This window comes from Neolamprologus multifasciatus, chromosome 14 (assembly GCF_963576455.1).
Source record: "Neolamprologus multifasciatus chromosome 14, fNeoMul1.2, whole genome shotgun sequence".
In the NCBI taxonomy this organism is placed as follows: Eukaryota; Metazoa; Chordata; class Actinopteri; order Cichliformes; family Cichlidae; genus Neolamprologus; species Neolamprologus multifasciatus.
In genome coordinates, this window is record NC_140452.1 from 12070522 (window position 1) to 12088793 (window position 18272).

Sequence of the window (18272 nt, forward strand, 5' to 3'; positions counted from 1 at the left end):
GGTAGATCTAGTTGAGATAATGTCATTGTGCTTTTCCTTATAATCCCTTTATTATGCATCATGACACTCCCTGTGTCCATTTGAAAGACAGTCCATAGTTGAACTCCATAATGAAATGTGTAATGTTTCAACTCAGTGCATTGTAATAACCTGTACTATTTTGTGCTGGGCTATTTAAAAACGCACACACTGGCCCAGAGTCAGGTTCATCTTGCAGACTGAGGAGTGTTTTTCATTATTCAGGAGGACATGAGCATGGTGGCTGCCGGGGGCGGAGTCGAGCTGATGGAGTGAGAAGGTGATAGTGAGAGCAAGTGCATCTTAACAAGTGGAGCTCCTGGGGGGATTTCGGGGCAAAAACTTGGACCAACGTCCCGAGAGGAGATGGAGTAAGCGAAACAACTGATTTCTGTTACAGTCAAAGGTATTTATCAGCTTTTAAAATATTTAGTAGTCTTCTGATTGACGTTTCGGGAGTTCATATTTTACTCCAGTCTTGTTTTTTTGTTTTTTCTTGTGTTTGTTTTTCTTTTTAAATTAGAAAATAGTATAGTAAACTTATTTATCTCTCCAGAGACCATAGGAATATATGACTTGAAACTCTCTCGATGTAAGCTGCTGGTAGCTGGAGTAGCTGTCTAGTCGAAACTAATTAAAATTGAGATGGATTTATTGAAAGTAGACTTTATAAGTTTTTCACCCAAAAGTTTTTTCGCATCTGTTTACAGGAAACGGATTTTTGGTTAATCGTGTCAAATAGTTCCAAAGTCCGTTTGCATGACCATTGCGGGAAGAAAACGAAAGTTACAGAGAGGTTAATCTTTAAACACAAAACTGTAGTGAATCAGAGGGTGTCTTTTAGCCCAGATCTAATCACGTCACAAGGGGGGAAACTCCCCGTTGAAGGCTTTTTGTGATTTTGCATGTCATGCTATACCTATAATCCAAGTGAGTTTTCAGATTTCCAGCAGTCTTCTTTTCTACAAGGTCAAAGTACTGAGCACGTGAGTACTTAAGGGGGAAAAACGTGAAATTCTATATTTGTATATAGACTTGCTACATGTTGCTCAAGCATAGCAGATTTCCCCCAAAAAACAAAAGTGTTGCCTTGGGGATGCCAAGGTGGCTGAGTTGCCAACACTGTCAGTGTCCAGAAGAAACCGGCAGGCTGTGAGACTTTTTTGTGGAGCTTGTTTTTTTCAATACATTTGTGTTCAAAAAGTTTAAAAAACAACAACAACAACAACATCAAACAAAAAAACAAAAGAAAGAAATAAAATAAGTCACTCTGGTTACAGACCTCTAGCCTATTCAATGCCAGGACAGAGTTAACACTTGTGACCACAGATGATTTTTTTCTCATTTCTGACGCTTTGTTCTAATAATTGACTTTTGATGTGTGCAGTTTCCAGCATAAGTAAGTGGCCATCTGTTTATTAACAGCTCATCAGTGCATTGAAACTACACATTAAACCTCGAGGAAGAAACTCCTAAAAGCTAAGTTTAGACATCTAACAGAGTAGTAATATAATGTACCATATAAGCTTTTGTCAGTTACATAATTCAGATCACCAAGTGCACTGTTAATAGGCGTATGGCTTCCTTCCCATTAAAATAAAATCGCAATAGGCTTACAAAACAATACAATGAAATTAAGGCATGCCATAGCTTGCAAACATTGTGTAACAACATTGAAAAACACCATCTTTTTTTTGGATATCTGATCTTTCATCACAGGAATGGAACTGTTAGTTTTTATTTTTGTGGAGAGACTCAAACTGCATCTAAATTAGTTGTTTGTTATTTTAGCTCTTTAGGGTTTTTTTCTGTGAAATAAACAAAACAAACTTGAACAAAAAGAGATGAATAAATATGATTGACTTGAACTTATTGTCAAATGGCATTATTGTTATTTTAGGGAAGCTCGAATCCTGCAGCCTTTAAGTAATACACTGTTGATATCAATAGCATTATAAAATGAGAATGTTGTAACATACAATAGTCATGCAGATTTGTCAGAGTTGTTATTTAAACCTCATCTTCAGCAGAGAAGAAGAATACTTAGATTTCCAACCCTTCCTCATGAGAGAGTCTGTGTTTGCCTGTAGGGCAATGAATATAATGAAGGCCTTAACAACAAATCTTAACATATTTTCCCCTTTTTTGATGTGTACAATGCTTATGAGTTACTTAGATAAACCCCGAGGCAATCCACATGGCACAAAAGACTGAATCAATAATGAACACATGCTTTTAAGTCAGTCTGCAGCGTGCGCTGTGCTGGTATTGTCTCCAGCATCCATTAGAAGCTATCAATACGAGAGGCAAACCTGCACTGTTGATGCACAATGTATAAGAACATAATCACCTCACTGTAACTGGATCTGCTCTCCTTTTACAGGGGACACAGTGGCTGCATGTGTTCAGTATGAAACCCTCCCTCGTCAGGCCGATAATAGGCATGCAGAGCAGGGAACAGGTGCTGTTTGTCGACTTGTTTGTAGCCCTTGAATAGTCCTTTTGTGTGCTGACCCATCCCAGATCCAAAGCAGTGTAAAGAATAGGTGGCCCATTGAATAATTACTTTCTGTGGATGCTGGCTTTTTGTTTTTAACCTTAGCTGTTTGTGTAAAATGTGGAAACGGCTGGCATGTCAAAGTAATAAAAGGTTTTAGCAGCTGTAAAAATCGGACAGCCTCGATACCATGTGGCTCTAAATTGTCATTATGCAAAGTCTTTCCATTTAACATTCAGGAAGTTTGTAAATTTTTATACAGCCCTGTGAAATGTAGATTAATGCTGCTTCTTTGCTGACAGTAAACACTTCAAGAGAAATGCTCTTTGTTGCATTTTCATAAACACTAATAACTTATCATATGTAACATCGCAGCCATTTGTATCCAGCTTTCATTCCCACATTGTTTCTTGCTACTTGTTGCATGTGTCCTATTCAAGAGTCCACGAGCATATCTGGAATTAACCTCCAGCAGGTTTGTGCTAACATTAGGTCTTGATATCTATCAATTATTCATCGTGTTCTGCTGTGCCTGTTCAAATCTAAATGTGTCTCACCATGGAAACAGCCTTGTAGCTCCACCAGAGGGTGTTGGTTTCAGCGGCCATGCCGACACCGGCCTATTTTCCCAGTTTGGCTACTCCTCCTCAACTTTGGTGTACATGAAACAAATTCAGTACATCCATCCAATCGTCTGTTTTCTTATCTCTGTCTCTCTCTTTTTTTCTTTTTTCTTTTTACCACAGAGTCACTTGGGAAGGGGTTGAGCCTGTTCCAGCTGACTTTGGGCAACAGGCAAGCTCAGTATATTTGAACATTTTTATTTTGGATTACATGCTCAGACTAGACATTAGCTCAGTTATGGTTGATGAATGAAAATTAAAATTATGTGAAAGTCGATCAGAGCTTGATGTTCTGGAAGATTCTCATATTCCTCAATGTTAGTGTCATGTTTCTGGAGTCTTTTTGATGCAACACTGAATTGGTCACTATAATAATGCCCATTATAATAATAAAGTATAAACAAGTAATACACTGGTTTAGTAAAGTTAAAGCATTAAACATAAATATCTAGTCAATGTCCATCTCACAGTTTAAATAAATAATGTAGCATCTAATTTTTAAACACCTAAACTCTACAGATCTACTTTTGCTGTTGTATTGGCTCATGGACACATAAACGTGTCTGAATATTGCAGGGCAGTTCTCTAGATTGAGAGTCTGCAGTTTTATTGGTCAGTAAACTAAATAAACAATTATTGTTTAATGTGAAAACAAAGTTACACTTGCATGTACTTCCCGCTCCTATTGCATTATCAAAGTGTCATAATCAAGTCATAATTGTGGATGTTACTTGAACTAAGGTCATACAGTGACTCAGCAAGGAAATCTATTTTTGCCATATGTAGATAAAGAAATGCAGCATGTGTTGCTAAAAGTCACATTTTCAAACAATGACTGACTGGAGAAAGGTGGTATTACTTGTCAGTATGCTTTTGACACTAGAGGGTGCTCTATCACTATAACATATTTCCCGCCTACATTCATTTTCAGTAGCGCCACAGTACAATACGGCAGCTTTTGTCTCAGAAGCTTGGAACGTTTGTGTATTGCTGTAAATATTTTTATTGTTGAGAATGCTTGAAATACTTGACCTGAAAATATTAATCAAACCCTAACTTGAAATACTGCACAAAAACCGCACATGCTCATTAGAAATCAGACTAAAGGGGTCTTTTACTTTTAGTGTTTCGGTGCAAAGATATTTAGGTGGGTAGGTTTTTTTGTTCTTGCTTTTGGTGGTATGAGTCCAAAACAGGAAGCATGTTTTCAGATGTTGTGACGATAGGACTTCGCTCTGCTTATTATTTACTCTGACAACATGACTGTGTTTTTAAGTAGGTCAGGCTCAAACGTGCATGAAAATCAGACTCAAATCCTGGGAATCCCGATGAATGTACTTGCTGCTGAAAAAGTATTTCATGGTGTTTTCTTTAGGATAATATTTTCTTTGACAGGTGACATTACTGCTGGACTCATTACTTTGGGGAAAGGCATGTTGCCAGGGGCTCCCTGTTGTTCAGTGATTCTCTTTGACAGAGTCCAACTCTACATGTCAGCAGACCATGAAGATAGTTATGTCTGAGTGTGATGGTTGGCTTTTTAATTGTGAACACATTTCTTTGTTCACTGGAAATGCATACAAGAGGTACATAAAGTATAGGCTAGTTGTTCTGGTGTTTCTTCCTAAAACAGAAAACGCCTTTATGTCACGTACATACACAGGGTGTTTGTGTTACGGATGTAGGTCAGACTAGGAAAAACTGGTTCATGTGATAGGTGTGTCCAGTTAGTGTTCACTTCAGTCCTTGAAAAAGACTAACTAGAGTATAAGAATAGAGAAACTAATAAGGATGTTTCCCTGGATTTATGTGTTTACTAATTGTTTATGGTGTCTCCAGAGTTTCACCTATTTTTCTCAGTGCTATCCATGGAGGAACAATACATTAGAGAGACAACATGAGGCCTAACACAGAGTCACTGATCATGTACTGAACTAATGGAACCTGTTCTGTGAAGCAACTGGAAGATCTATTTGTTTGTCAAACGCAGAACAAACAAAGAAGTTGTCACACAACATTTAACGCACACTTTTCAGCATTCTCGTAGGGATTCACGATCATTTAAGAAATTAGTTTCTATCTAATTATTGCTTCCAGGGACAAGAGATGCCTGTTTAGACAAATACAGGATATTTATTCAGCGCTGCCTCATGGGCATACAGTAGGCAGGGATGCTGTGGCTGTCAGAGCAGCCTCTCTATCCCCTCCCGCCCTCTTTAGTTATAACTTTGCCCCTCTCTTCTCTGCCTCCTGCCTTTTTTGCTGAATGAAGGAGGAGCTGTCTAAGTAATTCAACACCTGCCCAATTCATGAATGTTACTGTAAGTTGCTGAACTGCCCTGACAAGCGCTGTAGTTAAAACACATTAGTGGACTGAAGCCGACAGCACTTGAAGCATCTCTGCGCGGCAGAAAATTAGTGTCCAGCAAGGACGAAGAACTACGTTTGTAACGAGGGAAAGGGAGGAGAAGAAATTAAAAATTGTTCTACAAAAAGAGTGGAAAACCTGGCATTACTTCAAATGACTCTTTTAGAAGAATGAAAGAAGTAGTGTTGGGCTTCCTGCCATCCAACATGTCTTTAGGAGAGAGTGTCGTGAGAGAAATGGCCAAAAGTGAGACAGATTGCTCTGAGGGACTGGATGAGATTGCTCTGGGGCACATTGCCAGCTTACCTTTGGATCCATTCCCACCCAAGGACTTCAGGGGGAAGTTTAAAAAGATGCGTCATAGGAAGAGGCCCACTATTCTTGAAAGTAGGTGCTGCTTTGACACAGTAAAGTTGTGGTAATTTCCTCAGTAATCTGTGTAAAATGTGATTTTGGAAATATCTGGTGAGCAACCAATACCAGTGTTTCAGCCACTCATGCCCCCACTTTGTGAAATTTCTCACCTCCTCGTTGTATTCCTCATAGTTACACAGGAATCCAGTGACTTGTTTGTAATGGACTTAGAGCGTGTACATCACATAATTTTCTATGTTATGTAGGATGATGAATTAGCTGATCTTTTCAGTTTTTATGGATCTTATTTCTTAAGTAAATTAATCAACAGAGAAACAGAGATGACTTCAAATAAACAGGACATTAAAGAATGCTTGAGAGAGACAAAAGAAGATGAAGAAGCTAGGGGCACTGGGTGCACCGAGCGAGTGTGGGAGGCAGTAAAGGGTTTGAAGTTGATAACCACAAAAATGGCTGAACTAGACAGACATATTTCACATTCCTCACCTTCATCAGAGCTTGATAATGCCTATAATAAGTGCTGAATGTGTTAAAGGCTGTGCCCACTTAAAGCCTAAAGAAGGAAAGATGCTTACCGTGGGGTTTTTTTATAACCAGCAATGCTTTTCTTATTTATTCATCCTCTGTTTGGGTGTTTTGTTAGTGAACATGATTTGTGGAGAAGTTGCCACTGAACTGAAAATGATAAGACTATAACTGGCATTTACAAGATTATTCTCAGGCAGGTTTCCTTCTTGAGAGGTCTCGCTGATCCTAGCCAGTGTGCCAGCAAACTGCCACTGCTTTATATCTACATGTTTGGCATCAGTTGCCCCTAGTTAACCAGACACATTGTTATGCCACAAACAGGGTAAAGAAAGTTTCTTCAAAGTAACACAAGGTCTTTTTATGATAAACATGTTTGGATGATGCAGTGCAATAACATAACTTTTTTTTTTCAATTTTTGTTAATTCAAATATCTAATCTATCACGTTGTAGCAATTACGCATGTAGATATGGTTAAGAGTATCAAACTGAGCATCAGGACAGGGAAGAACTGTGACTGTGACATGTTTTCAGAGTGTTTCAGAAAACTACTGGGATTTTCCAGCACAGCCAACTCTAGGGTTTTGGAGAATGATTCAAAAAAGTGAAAATATCCAGGGTGCGGCAGTTGTCTGGGTGAGATTATCTTGTTGATGTCAGAAGTTGGAGGAGAATGACCAGACCGCTTCAAACTGATAGATAAACAACAGTAACAGTAGTTTTCTCAGCACACTGATCACTGCTTAGACACCACAGTCTACCTGAGTGCTGTTGTTGATTGTGGCCATTCCTTTATGTCCACAGTGTGCCCATCTTCCAGCAGGATAATGTGCCACATCATAAAGCTCAAATCATGTCCAACTAATTTCTTGATAACAACGAGTTCACTGTCCTCCACAGTCACCAAATCTCAATTCAATAGAGCACTTGTGGAAACTGGTGAAAGAGGTGATCCACATCATTAACTTGCAGCTGATAAATCTGCATCAACTACTTGCTGACACAAATGCACTTCATTGAATAAACAGTGTTTTTTGTATTGATATATAATTTTTTTAAACTACTGTATAAGTCTTTGCATTTCAAAGATTCCAGTCAAGCTGACCAGCTAAGTATGTTTTAAAAACTCTTCTTAAGAAATTATGCTCTTTAAAAATCAGAATTGGCAGGAATTGACCATGTATAGTCAAGTCTGATTAGAGAACATAATGAATTCTCCTGTTAAAAATAGTGCTCGGCTTAAATAGTTACTTGTTGAATTGAATTGAGGAGATGTTTGCTGAGAGGGCAATGATACAAGCAACATGTGAGTATTTACCTATTAACAAATTATTTAGATTAAATTATCTAAAAGCTTGTAAACTTCAGTTTAGTTTAAACATTTGATATTTAATGTTTTGACATTACTATCTTAAAAAAGACCAACTGTAAATAAAAGAAGTTAGAAAAAACTTTCTCCTTGTAATATAGATACCATAGATTATTGCTCTATGACTCTTTTGTAACTATATCAACAAGTGTGTAAGGAGATTTAACAATCCTCATAAATGATAGCCTAAGTCAACAGCATCTTTTCACTCACTTGTTTATTTATGTCATGACACTTGAAAAACTGCTGTGGGAGGGATTGACTATGGAGTAACACAATGTGTGGAACGCTTGAGTACACCAAGCAGGAATGTCCTGCCAGGTGTCCTGGGTATACCCAACCAGTTGGGTATACCCAGGACACCTGAGCCTCTGAAATGTGTGTTTACCAAACACTGCCACGGCCAGTGGTGGCTTCTCCATCACAGAGTGTATTACGTAATCAAGTGCAAGTGGCTGCCGCTTGATGGATAGGCAGAATTCTGATAGGATTATCCTGAGAGCACTGAGAGGGAGTGAGAGGGGGATTGGAGGATGTCTTTATAGTCCATATGGTCAGGCAACTATTGGCAACTTGCTTGTGCTTTCCACATGCCAGAATAATGTAAATATTGGATGAAAAAAAGGAGCATTGTATTATAGTTTTACTTTGGTAAAATGATTTGTAGACATCTATACAAAAATAAATCAAAAAATTCCAACTTTTTTTTTATAATGCTCTTCTTCTTGTTGTATATTAATCGTCTTGATATTGGGGGGAAAATTCCTTTGCTCCTCTGCTTTCAGCTCTGATATATATAAAAAAAAATTATATATAAATTAAAATTTATTTCAGATATTTTCAGTAATGCTGTTAACAGTAAACATTAGTCCATTGCATGATTTTAAATATAGTTGCAATAGTGCTGAAAGAATCTGTGAGATGCAACACTGGACTGTGTGAATATTGGACTCATTCCAATCTATTCATTTTTGCATTATGTGCAAAAGAGAGGTTTTACACTATGCGACTGACAATTCTTTTTTGGGAGAGTCGACCCCTCTTCCCATATTTATTTTCTACATTCAGTTGACTTCATTGGCTGGCTGATCACTTACAGTTAGAGCAGTTAGAGTCATTTTCTTTTCGCTCACCCAGATGTAATGTGTCATACTTCCTGATTTCTCATCTCTTCTGTCAGTGGTCGTGACCTGACAGATTCTCTCAGTCATCCTGAAAGACACACATGCACAGTTCTCTCATCATTATCAGGCCTTGCACGCAGACAAACAGTAGTTATTATTAACTGCTCTCCCCTAAGAGGATTGCTTCCTGCACTCTCAGCCTCCACGCAGTTATTTAAAGGGAGCTTGCACTGCCGCCCACTGCCTGCCACAGCTTTAGAGAGGGAGAGAGAAAGAGTAAAGGGAGGGAGAGAGAGGGCTGATAGCCAAGGACAGGACACAAGAGGAGGGGTATAGCAGTGCTAGTGTGTTTTCTCAGGGTCCTGTCAGCACAGCATTGTGTGCGTCACAGAGAGGTGACAGCAGGCAATACCTGCTGGTCCCAACCTAACTGCTGCTGTTGCTGCTACTGGAGGGAAACCACAAGTAGAAAAGGGGGTAGGAAGCTACAGCCATGACAAGCCAGCAGGACTCGGGCTTCTTTGAAATCAGCATCAAGTCTTTGCTGAAGTCATGGAGTGGAAGTGAGTACCAGTTTGTTGTTATTGTAGTGCTCACCTGGCAGAGCTGAATGACTGTTAGTAACCTGACTTTATAGCCCTATGCTGCCTCTTGGCGCAAATTAAGATCAGCGAAATGTGATAGTTCTGTATGCCAGAAGCTGCAAATTTAATGTACTTGTAGTAACAGCACACCACAGTTAAAACAGCTTTTTAGTTGTCTCTTAGCAACAGCCAGATACATAAGTTCCTCAAGGATGACTAGCTAAGTCATTATACAATAGCTTATGTTACAAGTTTTGCGGATGGTGATTCTGCATCTGATTATATTTAAATTGTGGCCATATTTCACTTATAAACAGAGCCAGAATAGCTCTTATTAAGTGCAAGGACACAGTAATAGGATTACTGGAGGTTCAGCTTGGTTGCATCTTCTGTCCAAAGCTCACAGCTTCACTGCCTTCCAGTGAAACCATCAGAGTGAGATGAAATGCCTTCATGCTTCAGATCATGGTACTATTCTGTTTTATGTGAGGTGTGAGAGGTGGCCTAAAGAATGGATGCAAAACTAATGAAAAAGCCGAATGCAGGCATTAAATCTAGCTTCTTAGCAGTTTATTCATGTGTGCTATATCTGTATATCGCCACACTAAACTGATTAATACCTAAAGTGCTAAATGTTTACAAGCTAGTTGCATGTCTCAAACTGCATTAGCAGCTTAATCTGAATGCAAAGAGAAACCATCGAACAAGCTGCCCCTTTCCACACACTAAACACTGAGCCATCTCCTGATGATGTTGCATAATCCCCACACTGGGTCACTTTGCTAAAGTGATAAAGGCACAGGCAGTCATTGTACTGTATCAGCATTTAACATTTTCATTAAATTTGTGCTCTTCCCTAATCTCATCTCTCTGCTTCCATTCTCACAAGCTGTTATGTAATGTATCACAAGATGGCAACAGATATAGTGTTGCTAATAAAAGTTCTTTTTTCCTGCATGAGATGTGAGACACAGTGCCTGCTAATATGTGACTTGAGGAACTATATGTATTTATTTATTTATTTATTTATTTATTTATTTATTTATTTATCTATTTTAGTTTAATATAGAAAATAATAGCTTTCAAATTGGTGTAGCATGTGTGTGTGTCTGTGTGTGAGCACAGGGTTAATAATCACAAACATTTTTGGATACCCGGTTTGATAAGTTAGTGTGTCCAGCACTAATAAAACAGTAACAAACAGCAGGACAGAACTGCCATTGTGCAGCAGCTGTATCAGGTTTGTTGTTCAATGTGACTGAAGGCCAGTCCTCCATCAGCCAATCAGAGCAGGAGATGAGCTGTGGGGATCTGGGTAGACCGATGCGGTCCAAATATGTTTAGTTACAATTTATTTTCTGACATTTTTAAAAGCTACTATTCAGTTTCTTCTCACATTTTGAATTAAGTTCTTTATTCATTCTTCTTTAATGTTTAGCTTTGTGTAGCAGTATACAGTACAATAAGAGCTCTATTTTTGAGAAGCTGAAAGTAGTATTTTAATAGGAGCTAAAATTGTACTATGTGCACTTTAAACAGACAGATGTGGGCTTTTTGACCAGGGCTTATATAATTGGCCTGAAATGCTCTCTCACAGCAGGCAGTAGTTTCCTGCATGATGTCAGCTGGCTCAAACAGGGCCGATGGTCAATAATTTGCAACCATCATTTTAAGCTGCTTTTCACAGAGGTTCGTAATCACTCTCTCACTCTCACTTTTTGAAATACTAAAGCTGTGAACTAGTGAAAATATTAGCATAATAATGTTGTCTTTTTATTTCTTCAAGTCCAGAGAGGTTTTAATTAATTATTGGAGAAATGTCACATTTTGTTGAGGTGTCTGGGGAATATTTTAACAATTTGGGTTGTAAATGAAATGTTCTGTCCTAATTTGAATTTAATACAGAAATATAATTGGTGTGGCACATTTGGCAGGCTAGTAGTTACTCAAGGTCCTGTGATCTGACACTTTATGGGCTACTCTACGCAGCAATTTGTCACAGTATTATAAACACTTCCTTTTAGTCGAGTAACTAAGGATGTTGTCCCTTTTTTCCCAGCCTGGAAGAATAGTATAGTGTGTACATTTGGAAGCTTCCTTTTCTTACTGCTATCTCTTAAAATGCAATGTCAGCTTTAGAGAAGTTGAACAAAGTTTCCCAGAGGTCTATATTGATACTGGAATTTTTGGTCCAGTTTAAGAGGTCAGTGGTATCTAAATATCCAGCCACTCTGTTCACAAACTGCTGCTTAAAGACATTGTTTACTCAGTAGGGATGTCTCTGTGGACTGCATGATTTGTGAGCGTGTGTGCGTGTGTGTGTGTGTGCAAGAGAGACACTTGTCAGCCTGTTTGCATTGTCCTCCAGGGAGAACCACCATGCCCAGGGTGTTTCCAGCATGGCGATGATGTAATGCACGCTGTGCCTGAGCTCCTTGTTTGCAGGGTCACATGTCATGTCTCAGACTTCGTACAGTGCCAGAGCAACAGACACAGGCTTGATATGCACACTGGTTCCTTTATTTACAGCTCGTCTCTGGTTTAATATTTTGTCAAGGGAAAATGTAGATATTGCTTTATAAATCTGGGGTGTTAAATCACAGAGTGTCTGTTGCTGGAACGTTGCCTAAAATCTTTGCCTTAATGACTTTAGTTCTTCTTTAAGAAGTTTTAAGGGAAGTGCAGTGAAGCAGTCACTGTGGTCAAGAATGGTGTTTACACTCTGGTTGTCTGTACCTCGTGGTTTTGCATCACCGATAGGGGGTGGAGGGAGTGCTCTGTCAGTATAGTGTTTACTCCTGGATAAATATAGTCACCAGTCTATGCTACCATAGCATGCTGGACCTCATCGCTGTCCTGTGCCTCAGCTAAAAATTCCCGCCTGACCTTCACTGTTGGAAGGCACCGGGTGGTCACAAGGCTGGAGGAAGCCATAGCAGAAGCCGCTGTCAGAGAGAAAGAGAGAGAGAGAGATCTAGAGATTGTGTGGTCTCCCGTACCAAACACTACTCCCACTTTTTAAAACACACCCGCTGTTGGCTCTGTGCACCATGGAAACTATAACCAGAAGGACAGAGCCAGCTAACACACAAGACATGGAAGTTGGTGGATTTTACTAGCGAGCGTTTGTCTTAAATCAGGACAACCCTGGATACCATATCCTCCTTTCCCACTATGGACGGGACAGCTGTGTGCTGGAGCAAGGCCAGCGTCATTAGCTTCATCAAGGGTCTGGGTAGGTGCTGCGTGGATCGCCACGAATGAGGGAAGCATGTTCTGAAAGCCATAAAAGGTTGTTACACATGCTGGGCATTCCTTGAGAGATAGCCGAATGCTCCATGTCCTGAAAAGACCTGGAGAAGAAAACTTGTGTTCTGGTACCAGCTTCTCCAACTTCTCTTATGCAATTTGTCAGTGTTGCATAATTCATGGTGCCTCAAAAATGCTCATTATGTGTTTGCTCATCTCCTCTCATTATTTTGGATGCAGCTTGTACAGATGTGTAAAATCTAAGCTGCGATTCAGTTTTTGGCAATTTATTTAAAGTTAGTTGTAAAGAGGTAATAGCTTTTAGTAAAGCAGTAACAGCACAATTTTTAGTCGCTGATGAACCTATCAAACTTTGCATGAACGTCTTAAACCTTCCTGTTTTGGCTCTCTCGTGTGGCATACAACAAATGAAATCCTTAAATTATATTGTTAATTGTCTTTTATCTTGTCACAACCTTACTAGACTAATATATTACATTTCAAGACTTACATGCAGCCAAATAGTAGACATAATAATTGTACATCTCCAGCAAAAGAAAAGGTTAAAGCCTTCAATTGTACATTAAAAATATATGAGTACTCTCAATTAAAACATTTTTCAGGTTTTTATGGTTTGGTGAGGTCATTTAAAGAAATATTTATCAAGCGGCACTGGCCTCTCAGGGAAATCTCTTCATATGACTGTGTCGCTTTGGATAAATATGCAGCACAAAGTGAGTGAAAATAAAACTAAAAAGGAAAAATGTGATTTGTGATTTTGACAGATGAACAGTTTGGGTTGACCTTTATTGTTGCTGATTTCTGTCCAAACGTATTTATTACATGCACATGCACATGTTTACGAAAATATGGTTCTCACTGTAAGGCACTAGCTGTGTTCTGTCCTTTGACTATTATACACCAGGCAGTTTGTGAGGCTGAGGCCTGGTTAGAAATTGCAGAGTTATTGCTGAAGGAAAATGTCACGCTTCTAATAAGATGTTTGTATGCATGTCTTTACTGTATGTAGCAGGTTTGTGTCTGGAGGCACAAGAGTTCAACACAGAGGTTAAATTATTAACTCGTGGGTTTTTTCATGGGTTTAAGTGGCCCGAGGCAAGCCATTCGTTATTAAAGGTGGGCCATATCATAACACTGAGTGTAGGATGATCACACGCACAAGGTTTTTGTTTCCCTCAAAGGACAGTGACGACTTTGGTACAAAACCAAAACACCAGCTGCAGGCCATGGTGTTTTATTTCCATATGTGCTCTGCTCACTGTAGCAGGAGGAAAGAAACAGCAGACTCAGGGCAAGACGGTGCCCTTTGGACAGTCTTACTGAGGAATGCTCAACATGTTGGGATCTTTTTGTCCATGTTTGGAAACTTCTCAGCAATACCCTGTTCGGTGAACTCTTTTTCTCTAGTGGCTGATCCTGTCCCACTCATTGTGCTTGATTTGGCAGTGTTTTACTTAATGAAACTGTTTCCCATCTTGTGTTTTTTGTGTCTCTTCTGCAGCCTCGCCTGTGGGGAACGGATACAGTAAACCTCCCATCCCTCCAGTCTGCTGTCCTCAGGGAGAGAAGGGTCCTCCTGCCATGATGCCCATCACCATTGACCCAGAGAGCAAGCCAGGCGAGTACGTCCTCAAGAGCCTGTTTGCCAACTTCACCACCATGTCTGAGCGCAAGATCCGAATAATCATGGCTGAACCGCTGGTGAGTGGGAAGAGGGTTACTGCTCTTTGTGTCCTGTAGTGATTAGTTGACATTCTGTTTATCTTATAGCACAGTGACTGTAATGAATTACAAGTGGTGAAGGATGCTTTACTTCTAAGAAAATAAAGTTTTAGTAATAATTTAAAAACACACAGTCCAGGTACTCAGAAACACAGAAGCTTCTAATGAACTGAAGAAATTTCAAATCAAATGATATTAGGAGAAATATATTATCTATTTAGCTATTTAAAATATATAATAATTAAGTAAGAATTTTGCTAAATGAGTAATGCTTGAGATGATTGTCCCTTATCGAAAGATTTATAGCTTTTGTTTGACTTTGTTCTGTCAGTCAGACAGATAACATGAAGTCACTTTTGTGTCTCAAAAATATGATGGAATTTTTGCACTATTATCTTATAGTCACATTAGGAAAACAGTGGTTGTGGCATGACCAATATTAATGTCATTATGTGCAATGAATTTGCAACTTCGCTGCCTTTGAAATGGTTTCTTAGAAGACAGGGACCAGATATGCAACAATTATTAGCAAACTGCAATTTTCAAAGCATCTTTGTGTGTCAATGAAGTGCCAATAAGATGGAGTTTTGCTATCAGTTTACAACTCAGTTGTGTCAAATTGGAAATTTCATGCCGTCAGTTTGTGGTCATATGGTGATTAACTGTGATAAATCGATTAAAAGTGCAAATCTGCTGCCATCTGTATACAAAGAAATTCACATGAAGTACTTACATTCAGAGTCCAGACAGAGCCTCGTAGAACTGAAGCAGAAATTCAAATATTTCCCCACAAATACAGCCAGGACAGATTTAACTGTCTAGGTGCCTGGCACCCTGCTTTTTATGTAAGAATGTAACCAGAATGCAGTCATCTGGCAACCAGCTGAGTCCCCGATTGCAAAGACAAGTCGCAGTCATCTTCAGACTGACTTAGATCTATTGCAAAATGCAAAATTAGATAGCAATTATTGACAAACCTCTGTCAACCTGTCTGATTGCAGTGATTCCAAGTCAGACCACGATTATTTGGAAAAAAACTGCCCTCCACCACGTGACCTGTGCCATTACCTTCCAATCAAAAGTAGCTCACTTTGTATGTACACCCCCCGCTGATCAGTAGTTAGTCACTGCAGATACTTGCAATCAATGTCCAACAGCAAAAAATGTACTTTCACTGAAGTAAAGCAAGCCCTCTTCCGAGGCTTTTATCTAGAGTTAATATTTTCATGTTTTCACAGGAAAGTACATGCCGTCTGTATACTAATTATGTTTCTCTTCCAATATGTATTCATTTATCATTCATTTTAACCATAAAATTAATATTTAATCAATAGAAACCCACCATAAACTCATTTCTAGCTGTTCTGACTTTGTCTTTATGTTGCAATTAAATATTTCTGGAAAACTAGATGAATGCACAAGCTGGCAATAAAATCTCCAGGAGACTTTTAGTCCAGTTGAGGATGGAACTGATCCTTTCAGGCCAAAAACAGCACACAGAAATAATTCTGTGGACAGAAAGTCAGACTGGTGTATCAGTATCTTATAAGTGTTACCGCCATTTGATGATCATCATCATACATTTTGCTTTACATATACTGTTATTTAATTCTTTGAAACACATAGCTACACATGCATGTGATTTTTATCAGGTCTGATAAATTGTGAGTTTACGTGTTGACTTGAATCAGTGAAGCTGCTGTGGACATTCTGTCTCCAGTTTTAGGTGCTGTGATTTATAGAAAGCTGTTAGTCACCAGCTTCGGCTTGCAGTGAAGTGTTAATTACCATAGGGAAAGAGTGTAGCCCCTCGTTTCATTCTGTTACCCTCCAGAGGACTGCAGGGAGGATGTGTCTCTCTTGGTTTTTCCTCTCAGTGGAGACCTGGCTGAGTAATTTGTTTTAGTCTCTTCTTGTAGTTTTCCCACTGTTGTTGTGAGTTAATTTATCAGAATCCATCATGGTCATTGATCTGTAGTCAGCATTTGTTAGGGTAAAGCACAAAAAGACACAGGTTACAAAATACATTTATCAATGAAAACAAAATGCTGTAAACCTATGAGGAATCAGGCTGGACCAAATGGCAATAAAATCTTTAAAAGCCATGCCGAGCTAGAAGCATTGACTTTTCTGTCATTCCAGCACAGATGGGCGTCTCAGATTCAAGCATTTGTCTAAAAACTAAAAGGTTCATCAAACCTTGGAGCTTAGCTGATGTTCCAGCTGTGAGAGAGAGAAAGAGAGCATTATGGCCCACGCAATGTCACTGTGACACAGATCACACAGTTGGCTTTTTTGGATTAATCAGCAACTGAAGTGCTGTGATGTGCTGCCTGGCTGATGACATGGCAGTAGGGAGTTTTTGGAAAAGCAGGTTTGCAAAAAGGAAGAGAAAGAAGACGTTTTTAATTGCACAAGAATAAAGAATAGATGTAGAGTGATGCTACTGTCTGTTTTATGTCAATTTGCCCTTAAATAAGGCTTGCGTTGTGTGACGGAGCTTCACCTAAAATGTTGTCTTATCTTTCCAAAAATTGTACAATGCTAACAATTTTGTTACCGTTTTCCTAAATGTTTTAAGTAGATATTTGTGTGAGTTTCAGAGAGTTAAACCATCTGTGTTACCAGCCTATGTTTTTTTTAAGCCTTTTAATAAAGGTTGGCTGGTTATGAACTGATGGCTAGAGATTCAAGAAGTCATCGACGGGCCTGTTGCTTTGCCAGGAGATGGGTGCACTGAGAATTAAACCCTTTTGAAGGCTTTTATCTTAGATGATGGAAGACTGTAATAATAAGAACTGTCATAAATGTCCCATCTCTAATATTGTAAGTGACCCTGCCTGCTCTTGCCAGGCAACAGACTGATTGATGGCCCTCTCATTAGCTGGGCTGTGATCAGTCCCGGTTCATACTCCTTAGTCATCAGATTTAGAGTTATACTCTTTAAATCACACTACAAAGAACTTTTTTTGTCTGTATTATTGCAAAAATAAGGTTTTAAAATGACAATTTTTTTCTGCCTTTTTAGGAAAAGCCATTAACAAAGTCACTACAGCGGGGAGAAGATTCTCAGTTTGACCAAGTAAGTGCATAGAAATACAGGGATCTGGGACCAAATGCTCACTAGATAAACTATTTGTTTTACCTGTAATATAACCATTTTAGATTATATTATTATTCTATACAAAATCCAACACCAACACAGAGGTAACTGTGTTTCCTCTCCCAATTGGAAAATAAGCACGTCATAGATACTGCTCTAGTATGATGCACTTCAGCCTGAAAAAGTTGATGGTTGAAAGCCCAGCTCACATCCCAAAAGGTCTTTCAGATCCAGTCAGGGGCAGGAGTGTTTACCTTGACAGCTGGCACTGCCTCAGCACTAGGTGTATCGAGCAGGTCTGTGGCTTTTCAGAGAAGGCCCTTTCACAGCCACAGAGGTGTGTCTGTGCTGCTGCGCGAGGCCATGCAGCTGCCACACAGAGCCAGGATTCTTCTCCAGCCGTGTGCTGAATGAAGGGCTCACTGTGTTCCCCAATCCCACCAGACTCTCCTCCCTTCCTGTGTGCCCGGCCTGTTCCTTCCTTTCGCTCACCCTCCCCCAAGACTGAGGGAGGCAGCCCCATGGGCGCTCTGTATTTCTGCGTACTGTATCCCCAATAAGAACCAGTTCACTCTTCAATCTCGGTGCCTTTTCTTAGTGTTGCTTTTACTTTACTTAAAAGCTGCTCCATGTTGCCCATTTATTGTTAAAATGTTTAAAAAATGCTTGAGACATGATGAAATGCAAATTAAT

General features: G+C 39.3%; 1 protein-coding gene across 8 annotated transcripts in view; it reads left to right on the plus strand.

Moving 5' to 3' along the window:
• Nucleotides 1–321: 321 nt before the first annotated feature.
• frya (furry homolog a (Drosophila)) overlaps nucleotides 322–18272 on the plus strand; it is a 46890-nt gene continuing 28939 nt past the window's right edge. For 4 of the 8 annotated variants that reach the window (XM_085131426.1, XM_085131427.1, XM_085131431.1 and 1 more), the window contains exons 1-3: nucleotides 5484–5893; nucleotides 14256–14455; nucleotides 17505–17558. In XM_085131426.1, coding sequence (XP_084987552.1) covers nucleotides 5677–5893; nucleotides 14256–14455; nucleotides 17505–17558 — 471 coding nt within the window. In that variant the 5' untranslated portion in view covers nucleotides 5484–5676. Of the gene's footprint in view, nucleotides 425–5483; nucleotides 5894–8713; nucleotides 9464–10542; nucleotides 12720–14255; nucleotides 14456–17504; nucleotides 17559–18272 lie in introns of those variants that run through there. The other 4 variants (XM_085131430.1, XM_085131428.1, XM_085131433.1 and 1 more) reach the window with 4 other exon arrangements.